This window comes from Entelurus aequoreus, linkage group LG18, assembly GCF_033978785.1.
Source record: "Entelurus aequoreus isolate RoL-2023_Sb linkage group LG18, RoL_Eaeq_v1.1, whole genome shotgun sequence".
Taxonomy (NCBI): Eukaryota; Metazoa; Chordata; class Actinopteri; order Syngnathiformes; family Syngnathidae; genus Entelurus; species Entelurus aequoreus.
In genome coordinates, this window is record NC_084748.1 from 38,468,556 (window position 1) to 38,479,902 (window position 11,347).

The 11,347-nt window shown below is 35.8% G+C and overlaps 1 protein-coding gene across 4 annotated transcripts in view; it reads right to left on the reverse strand.

Annotated features, from left to right (window-relative positions):
* Positions 1-11,140, reverse strand: part of LOC133634116 (SWI/SNF-related matrix-associated actin-dependent regulator of chromatin subfamily E member 1-like) — a 38,365-nt gene extending 27,225 nt beyond the window's left edge. For all 4 annotated transcript variants that reach the window (XM_062027142.1, XM_062027141.1, XM_062027140.1 and 1 more), the window contains exons 1-4: positions 11,015-11,140; positions 10,373-10,418; positions 8,396-8,441; positions 2,262-2,305 (exon numbers count right to left, since the gene is read on the reverse strand). In XM_062027142.1, coding sequence (XP_061883126.1) covers positions 2,262-2,305; positions 8,396-8,402 — 51 coding nt within the window. In that variant the 5' untranslated portion in view covers positions 8,403-8,441; positions 10,373-10,418; positions 11,015-11,140. The remainder of the gene's footprint in view (positions 1-2,261; positions 2,306-8,395; positions 8,442-10,372; positions 10,419-11,014) is intronic.
* Positions 11,141-11,347: the final 207 nt, after the last annotated feature.

The window sequence follows — 11,347 nt, forward strand, 5'->3', positions numbered from 1 at the left end:
GCATGTCACGTTATCGATGGTAAAATGCATTTTTAGACAATATGATTTGCCTGAGTGGCTAGGAGACGGTAGAAAATGGACTAGTAAGGACAATTTTTTTAAAAAAAAAAAATAATTAAAAAAAAAAAAAAAAAAAAATTATTATTTTTTTTAAACTTGGGACTTCCCGCGGGCCGGATTTTGGACGCTGGGGTGCCGTATCCGGCCCGCGGGCCGTAGTTTGGGGACCCCTGCCCTACATGGTCAAAATCATTGAAAACTACAATTCCCATAATGCCAAGGTAAAATGGCCGCCAAATTACTGATTGAAGGCACCTGAAAAGGAAGGAGGTTCAGTCAGACTCATTCACCAAACAAGCTGCATGCAAGGAAGAACAGCAAGCAGCCACAACTACAAGATCTACTCTACAAGTTTCTCCAAACACACCAATGGTCTGTGAATATGCTTCATTTGATGACGATCGAAATGCTTTGTTTGATATGCTTAACTTGTACCTGCAAGCTTGTTAATTTGCTTACTGAACTATCTTGATTTGTTTGAACTGCTGGGTTCAAGTTGAATTACTGCATTACACTTTGAGCATTGATTGCATACTGTGTTTGACCAGTTTAAAGGACACGTAAAAGTTTATAGCTGAAGTTAAAATGTTAAATGGTTTAAGCTTAAGTTAAAATGTTAAATGGTTTAAGCTAAAATGTTTAAAGTCAAAGCTTATGGTTTAATGTTTAAAGTTAAAACAATATGTAGAAAGTTTAGAACATTATTCAGAGGTTTAAAGGATAAATTAATGTTTAACTCTTGCTAAAAGTTAAAACATTACGGTGTTTCCCATAAACTGCCAAGATACCTGTGGCGGTGGGGGCGTGGCTATGGGCGTGGTCACATGACATCATCGAGTAATTTGCATAATTTACTACAATGATTTGATTTTCTCTAAAAAGGCTAAAAAAATGTATACTTACTAATTAATAATAACATTTTCGTTTTAAACGTCCATCCATTTTACAATATAATTACAACACTTTATGTACATATTTATATACAGATTTGAACAATAAGTTATTCACTGAAATATATTTATTAATTGTGGTTCTTACAAAAAATATATCTTATAAAAGCTAAAATGTCTCACAGCTCTGCCCCTTTAATTAGTGAATACTAAATAATTTAACTTTAGCCTACTACTACAACCATATTATTTACCAGCAACATAAAGTGAAACAGAGGCAGAGGTGTCCTGCCACAGTCAGTAACAAATAAACAGAAAACAGTAGTGGTGGTAGATAGACACACAGCTTCATCAAACATCTGATCCACTGAACAAAGAGCTCCAAAAATCTTGAACTTTAGACTGCCATCAGTTTTACTCCCTACACTTAACCATGTGTTTCCTACTGCCTGCAGACTTTGTACCCTTTGTTATATACACATGTTGTGTTTCTAATATAAATACATTTAATAAAGTCAAATACAAATAAGGCAACAACAGAAGTATCCTACACTTCTCTTTTGTAAAGTAAATCTGAACAGTCGATATGGGCATCTACATCAACTATATGATTTGCCTGAGAAGCCGGAGAAGACAAAAAAAAACAACAATTTTTATTTTTTATTTGTGGCGGACGTAATTCTTTCGTGGCGGGCCACCACGAATAAATGAATGTGTGGGAAACACTGCATTATGTAGAAAGTTTAAAACATTATTCAGAGGTTCAAAAGCATTTGTAAAACATTGTTTGAAAACACCTGTGTAATCACATTAACATCTGTTTCTGTGGTTTGAAGGTTTATAACCTGATGATTACTTGAAGATCAACTAAAATGAAACCAACAATGCTTCAAGTTGGAAAATAAGTTGATCAATTGGAAATGGTGAGTTGTCTGAGTCTTTTTGGAGTAGAAGAGTGGAACTTAACAGTTTGAATACACTTGCAAAAAAATACTTTTCACATTGTCATTATGGGTTATTGTCTGTAGAATTTTTGAAGACAAAAAATTATTACATTTTGGAATAAGGCTGTAATATAACAAAATGTGGAGAAGGTGAAGCACTGTGAATACTTTCCAGATGCACTGTATAAGAGGACTATGCTTGAATTAATGTGTGCGCACACTTTAACACATCTGAATTTGTTCGTGCGTATAACGCTTTCTGGATTTGACCGTGCACTATTTTTTTTAGAAGGAAATCCACAAAAGTCTTAATACATGAGGCCCCAGGTCAGTGAAGTTAAATACTGGTATGTGGACTTGTACTTACTGTTGTAGGGACGGGGGGAGGGGGAGGAGCATAGGACGGCCTCTCTGGTACAAAAAAGGTAAAAAAAAAAGTTAGGGTTGTGCAAAACTAGATTGGTATAGATCATCCACCAAGTAAGGGCCAGTATTAAAAATACTGACACTTTGTTCTAGAAAGGTTTTATAATAATTGAATGATTTGGACGATTATTTTCAGAATAAATAATCAACAAACTAATTTGTAAACAATTCAACAACAGTGCATCCCATACATGTGGGCTGGACTTTCGCTGATATGTTGAATCCACTATGGACTGGACTTTCACAATATTATGTCAGACCCACTCGACATCCATTGCTTTCGGTCTCCCCTAGAAGAGGGGGGGGGGGGGGGGGGGGTTTACCCACATATGCGGTTCTCTCCAAGGTTTCTCACAGTCATTCACATCGACGTCCCACTCGGGTGAGTTTTTCCTTGCCCTTGTGTGGGCTCTGTACCGAGGATGTCGTTGTGGCTTGTGCAGCTCTTTGAGACACTTGTGATTTAGGGCTATATAAATAAACATTGATTGATTGATTGATGTTCATAATGAATGCTGTGAGTTAATGAATAGCATGGCTTTAGGCACAAAAGTTGACCTCCTCCTATGACTTGTACAGCAGAGATCAACCAATTATCGGCGATAATATTTGGCATTTTTTACGTATATTGGTATCAGCGTCATTTTTATCGGTATTGTAGGTGCCAGGGATGTTTGTATAAGGTAACATTGTGTGTTTGTAGGTGTGTATTCACACAACAGAAGTATGTGTCACATGACATTAGAGGGAAGCACTATAAAAGGGGTGTTATCTGCATTTGGCATGGCGAGAGAAGAAAGTTGAGCTGGATAACCATACTTTTTGTTGACCGCTGTTCCACGCTATATTGCACGGTTTGTAGGAGACTTTGGGCGCTTTATTGAAAGCTTTGGACACTTCTACTACAAACTAAGCAGGTTTCCTTTTTTACATTCTGCTACTTCATTAAATCATTCACGACATTGCATCCTGGAACTGTGTGTGTGCGCTTTACTGCCGAAACAGGAAGCGCATCAGACAAGTACTAAACCCAGCTTTTTACTTTAAAGCGACAAGCCGATTCGTAATGGCTACACGTATCGGTCTTTTTTTGCTCGTTTTTACAACTATATCAGCAGATATAACCAGTATGTAGTATTTGAAAAATAATTAGTAAAGTACAAAAATAATATCAACTGCTCAAGCACCAGCTTGTTTGCTCTGCGTGTGAAAAGTTGCTTCTTTTTTTCCACAGCAGCGTGAACGCGACCACACGATTTTATTTAAACGTTCACAATGTTTTAGAAATACTCACGAGGAAGGCCTGTAATGTATTAAATCTGCTATAAAATTGAGTAGATGACGAGTCATTGTGATGTAGAGAAATCACATATTCAACCAATTTTCCCAGGAGATTTCCCATACATTGAAATGCAAATGTTGATGCTCCTCTGACCAGCACCATTAGACACATGTAATAAAGGTGTTTGTGAAATCCTTTGATGTTGTTTGGTGCTAAATTAACCACAACATTAGCGCTGCAATAAACATGTCGTTACTAGTGCGACGTTTCTTAAAAAATAATGTAAAAAAAAAACAAAACAAACTTAAAGCTTTGTCCAGCTGTTTACTGATGTATACTATTATGTTTAAATAACTTTTACTGCAAATGAATATAGGCTCCAAATATCGCTTATCGACCCTTTTGACTACTAACAATCAGTATCGGCCCTGAAAAAAAACATATCGGTCGATCTCTATTCTACAGGCTGGACTGCGAAGCCTGCGGCCTGATGGTAGTCACTCAAATTTGGGGTTACAGAGCATGTGGAGGATCTCGTATAATACAGCCTGCTACCCTGCATTTAAGATAATCACAAACTAAGATCTAAGAGAGGTCACAACTATTTTAGATCAGACCGTTACTTTTTTAGCAGGCGTCTTTTTGTCCTTAGGGCTGATTGAATGAAACCAGCAGGTTATTTGGAATACTATGATGCTCTCAATGAAGGGAAAAAGACCGTTTTTTTAATTGTTTTTGTGAAGGCACTGAGCTTCCATAGGAGATATTGTCTTTGCGTACTTTTCCTGAGGATCTCCTCTGTGAAATTCAGCAGACTGTCAAAAAAGTGGGGCTGAGGTATTTGGATCGCTTCAAATAGATTTGGTGCTGTCTTATGCCATTGCTCATAAACACATTAAAATGGGTCTGTCTGTGAATGCAGCTTGTCGTTACAAGTCTGTACAGTAGATGGTTCCGTAACTCAGCTTTTTAACGCACCTCATTTGTCTGCCAGAGAATAAGAAGATGAAACATGAAGGATCAAGGTTGCCAACTTAGCAATTTTGTTGCTATAATTAGCGAGTACCCAGACTTCTCTAGATTGTCATTTTCGAATAAGATACAAATATTGGGATTCTTCCGATCGTATTGCATATTGTAGATCACAGGTGTCAAACTCAAGGCTCGGGGGCCAGGTCTGGCCCGCCGCACCATTTTATATGGCCCTTAAAGACCTGGAAAAATATCCGTCAAGGTACTATCTTTGCTTATTAAATGTATTTGTTCTTTCTGTTTGGACAGTAAAAAATGTACGTACTCCATGAAATTGCTAATTTTTTCAACTTTAATATTAACCAATATTGCAACAAATATTGTATCGCCATACTTTCCAAACAATTTTTGGGTTTAAAGTAAAAAAAAAAATGCTGTAGATATTTGCTTGAACTATGATTTTAAAGCAAGTTAACCATCAATTTGTTGACTGTAGATGTTGGGGGTTAAATTTATGGTGTTTTTTTTTTTTTTTTACAGCATACTAACTTAAAATAAAAAGAAAACCTTTTTTTATAACTGTAAAATTGTCGACTGAGCTTTTTGTCATGGTATAATCTACGCTTGTTGTTTTTACAGTGTATTACTGTAAACAGAAAAAGGGTCACACATTTTTTGACGGTAACAAACCCAGAATTTAAAAAAAATAAGTGGTGCCGTTTTTCCATTTACAGTAAAACACTGTAAAACCACAGTAAACATGACAGTAAAATTTTGGCCACTAAGCTGAGTTTTTCCATTTACTGTAAAATGTTGTAAAACAAAAACATTTTACTGTAGTAAAATTCCAGTGAGTTGCCAGTTTTTACTGTAAAATATAAAGATTTTTGTTTTACTGTGTGCATAAAAAAAAAATTAAAAAATTCAAATGTATAGGCAAATTCATATATTATTCGCTGTGACAAGCGGCCCTCCAAGGACACCCCTAACTGCAATGTGGCCCTTGATGAAAACAAGTGACACCCCTGTTGTAGATATTGGAGACTCTAACATTAAGGCATATATCACTCTTATCACCTCTGGGAAAATTCCACAGTTGCAGTATACACTTTATATTTAAACAGGGTACAAATTAACATGAGTAAAATTTAAGATATAATGATATACGGAACTAATAGAATGGTTAATCAATAACACTTTAACAACTATAACACTCTGGAGTTGAGTTTGTGTTTATTTTGAACATGCATACATACAGCATGATACATCACAATTTCCAGTTTCTCTATTCAACATGTTCAAGAAGGAGTAGGAAGAAGCAGAGCTTATTTAATCCTACCCCTTTTGCTTTACATTGCTTTACAATTTACATTTGCTAAAACTTTTGTTCACTTCCTGTTCTCAATTTATTCACAATATACTCAATAAGTAATAACAATAAAAATATAATAATTGGTGAAGTAATTTACAATTCATATGGTGAGATAAGTAAGATTATCTAGAAAATCAATGGATGGATGAAATAAATTCAGAATGTTTATTATGGTTCTTCTTCTTTGTACTTTGTAAACACTTTAAGCTTGAATAGTTTCTTGAAGTGGATTATATTAGTACATTGTTTGATTTCTTTGCTTAATCCATTCCATAATTAAATTCCACATACTGATATACTGAAGGTCTTAAGTGTTGTACGTGCGTACAAATGTCTTAAATTACATTTTTCTCCAAGATTACATTTATCCTCTTTTGTTGACAAGAATTGTTGTATATTATTGGGTAGCAGATTATAGTTTGCTTTGGGTATAATTTTAGCTGTTTGCAAATCCACTATGTCGTGGAATTTCAGTATTTTCGATTCAATGAATAAAGGGTTTGTATGTTCTCTATATCCAACATTATGTATTCTAACTGATCTTTTTTGTGACACCGTTAATGAATGAAGTGTACTTTTGTAGTTATTTCCCCATATTTCTGCACAATAACACAACTGACAACTGTAATGACATACAATATTGCTCAGAGGAAATATTACACTAGAAAAAAGTACATTACATACATATCCTACTACCATTGGTGTCAATATGATTGATATTTAGCTGACCACACCAAACAGAAGTCCACGAAAATAAAATAAAAACACCATAACTCAGGCATGTGATTTGACCACAATGAAAAAGACTGAAAAAATTTCCGGGGGTCTGGGGGACGAAGGCCCCCAGCCAGGTCCAGGGACCGAAGCTCCTGGTTTTTCACCAATTTAACATGCTAAAATTAACAAAGACAGCACCATTTGAAGAAAATATTTTAGTGTTTAAAGACATGAAAACATCATTAATAGAACATACATAACCCAATTATCCTAATGAATCACTGTATATGGTTCAGTCCCAACAGTATTTAGTCACTAATATTTACATCTTGTGTTCATTTCACATCCACAGGTGTCACATTGATCAGTGTTATTATCTAGTTTATTTACAGTATTACCACATTACTTCAGTTCACTTCACACATTAGCTTTCTCGGAGAGCCCAGCCCTAACATGAGCTTTCCTTGCAAATTTATTTAACAAAATACCAAATGTAAACATTTCATTATTTTCGCCAAAATAGGATATAAATTTATGAAAATAATTAAACATGTTTAGTATTGTTTACTCATTTTTGAAAATAGGAAATAATAATAATGTGAGGACACTGACATATTGCATGAAACAAGTGTGAAAATATTTACCTTCAAGATTGTTACACCACTGACAATAGTTTCAAGAGACTACATAAGAACTTGATATTACAAAATAGTATTATATGCAAATTTATTTCCATTGTTAACTGGATTTAATAATGCGACTCTTTGAATTTCTGTAATTTCATAATATATTTTCACGTGGCTTTTTATTTTTAGAAAAAAACATTTATATTTCGCAAAGCAATAACTGGTTAATATTTAAAACAAACATGCGTATTTCGCAAGCAAATATTTTTTAGCTCACCTCATTATTAACAACCCTGTCTGCAACTGAAGTGGGTTGTTTGGGTGGATCTTTCCTCTCGATGTCTACGGCAGTTGTCGATGTAAACAAAGGATGAAGTCCGTAAGGTTTGCTCACTTTAGGTTGACATCCAAAAGTACCAGCTAGTGAAAAGTTAGTTTTCCTTGCTTCAAGTTGTTTCATATGTTTTTGGCGTTTCGCATGTACTTCCAAAGCCTTGAAACCTCGTGATCCATAGTCAATATTATCATGACACCATGTGCACAAAACCTTTCCGGGACGATCGATTTTCCAAATAAAATCACCGAACAAAGTAGTAACTTCCTTCTTCCCAACAGTATCAGTGATTTCCCTTTACATCCAGTCCCATCGAAACTTATTTTTGACATGTTTATCAATTTCTTTTACTCGTAAAGCGTCCTTTCTCTCGAGAACCGACATTGTTTACATATGGAAAATGGCGGTAATAACCATTATGAATGATGACGTTATTAACGTCATCATTCATAACCGATGTCCTGATTGGTCACAAGGAACATATCGACCAATCAACTACGGCGTAATATAAACTACGTCTCGAATCTTGATTTAGGGTCGGAAAAAAAAAACGGAAAAACGGGAGATAATTTTTTTTCCCCCCGAGATTAAAAAAGACGGAATTCCGACTTTAGACGGAAAAATCACATGCCTGATAACTCCAATATAATTCAACTGCATTTGTTGTATACCGAAACAAAATACAACACATGGAAATTCTAAAATTTGGTTTATGATACAATATATTTTTAAAAGGCACAATAACAGCAAAAAAACATGATGAATTCCTTACTTGACATCTTGGCACAGATAAATGTTTCACTTTAATCTCATTGGTGCTGCAAAACAAAAGAATAAGACAGCAATTTGGTAAATGTTGACATTGAGCAAAAGACACTGGTTTAACAAAGGTGTTTGCAAAGTAACGCTTTCAACTAGGTTGAGGTTTAGCAAGCCTGTGTCTCAATTTGCAGCTTGAGTGGATAACTGCGGTCAAAATGCGTGAATTGAGACAAAGTTATTAATGCAACGGCGATCACCAAGACAAAAGGCAACAGTGGTTACAGTGTGTAATACAACATGTTTAAGTGGAAAACGTAGGTGCAGTAAATCAGGGGTCCCCAACCTTTTTGTAACTGCGGACCGGTAAACGCTTGAAAATTTGTCCCACGGTGGGGGAATTTTTTTTTTTTTTTGTCATAAAAAAATACAATCATGTGTGCTTACGGACTGTATCCCTGCAGACTGTATTGATCTATATTGATATATAATGTAGGAACCAGAAATATTAATAACAGAAAGAAACAACCCTTTTGTGCGAATGAGTGTGAATGAGTGTAAATGGGGGAGGGAGGTTTTTTGGGTTAGTGCACTAATTGTAAGTGTATCTTGTGTTTTTTATGTTGATTTAATTTTAAAAATATATATATATATTTTTTTAATTTCTTGTGCGGCCCGGTACCAATCGATCCACGGTTGGGGACCACTGCAGTAAATGATGCGGATTTTTACCTAGTGTTGGTCAGAATCACAATAAACAAGCTCATGCGTGGCTAATAAACTATGTATACGCTGAATCTCGCTCAAAAATAAATATCTTTATGTATACTTTCACCGGAAAATATATATATATATATATATATCTATATATCTCGAGTTTAAGTAAAAATATATCGATATATACTTTTACGTCCATATCGCCCAGCCCTAGGTTTCAATATGATTAATTTATAGATTGAGCTGACCACACCTAACAGAAGTCCAATAAAATTAAAAGAAAAACACCAAAACTCCAATATAATTCAACTTCATTTGTTGTAAACCGAAAAAAATACAACACATGGAAATTGTAAAAATGACGTATTTACCAACCTCCGAATTCGGGAGATGGGGGCGAGGGGGGTATATATATTTTCAAGTATTTCTTATATATATATATATATATATATATATATATATATATATATATATATATATATATATATATATATATATATATATATATCCATCCATCCATCCATTTCCTACCGCTTATTCCCTTCGGGGTTGCGGGGGGCGCTGGAGCCTATCTCAGCTACAATCGGGTGGAAGGCGGGGTATATATATATATATATATATATATATATATATATATATATATATATATATATATATATATATATATATATATTATAATCCGTTCATACATTAGTATATCCGTTCGGCCACCGTGTTCAATGGAGAAGTCTGATCTACAAAATTTGCAGGCAGCAGGAAATTATTTTTTCCAATCATTTTGGAACTTTCAAGCGTACTTCTTACTCGTCGTCGCCATGTCTCTTCTTCATTCTTCGGCTTCGTCTCTGTTATGTTTTTGGACATTATTACTTGCCGAAGTTTTGAAGCAATGCATGATGGGAATCCGAATGTTGTGTGTCAGTGTATTAACGTGCCGGCTGGAATAAACACACGCTGAGAAATAGCTCCGTGCCTGCCTACTTTATGGGTTATAGATAAACCTATGGATAACGGAGACATATACAGTATAACAGTCCCCTTTTCAGGTGAGAGAGGACACTAAAGGCAGTGCCTTTAAGGCACGTCCCCAATATTGTTGTCTGGGTGGAAATCGGGAGAAATTCGGGAGAATGGTTGCCCCAGGAAATTTTTGGGAGGGGCACTGAAATTCGTGAGTCTCCCGGGTAAATCGGGAGGGTTGGCGAGTGCCTTTTGACACAATATAATTTTAAAATGCACAAATAACAGCAAAACAACATGATAAATTCCTTACTTGACATCTTGGCACAGATAAATGTTTCACTTCAATCTCATCGGTGCTGCAACACAGAAGAATAAGACAGCGATTTGGTAAATGTTGACATTGAGCAAAAGACACTGGTTTAACAAAGGTGTTTGCAAAGTAAATCTTTCAACTAGGTTGAGGTTTAGCAAGCCTGTGTCTCAATTTGCAGCTGGAGTCAAATTGAGACAGTTATCAATGCAAAGGCGACCCCCAAGACAAAAGGCACCAGTGGTTACTGATGATTGCGGCCAGCGTCTCATTTTACATGTTTAAGTGGAAAATGACAAAAATAGACTGGAACTGATGGGGATTTGTACCTAGTGTTAGTCAGAATCACAATAAACAAGCTCATGCGAGGCTAACAAACTATGTATACGCTCCAACATCGGCAAGTCCCTCCTAGGTAGCAACAGACCCTATCAATGGTGCATAAGTAAGGATTTAGATTCGTTTGTGGAATGGTAATAAATAAAATTTATGACAAATGGACGTTAGCATGCCGATGGGGCGCTGGCTAGCTGGCTACTTCGGGGTACAGTAGCATCTTAAAGACATTAGCATTTCCAAACCAAGTCAATTCTCATCATTTTTACTAATACCGTGACTCTCAAATTCAATATTAACACCTACCATAAACGCTTTCCCCCCCACCACTGTATGAAATATGTTGTGGCTTTGACTGGGGATGGCTATCCGGATAGCTTGCTTCCTCAAGAATAAATAGGAGCTGGCGCGGAGGAGAGCTGCAGAATGTTCTAGAGGAGCGCATGCGCAGCTCTCACACAATAGCATCGCCCCTCGCCGCGGTCTCACGTTAAAAAGCAGTCGAAATAAGTTGTCGCATAAAGGACAAACAGGTAGGTTGTGACCCATTATAAACAATATTAGAGTATATCAACTATTGCCTTTAACAATTTACACCCGTATTTTGAAAATTAGTCGATATGGTTCATCCTGTAATAC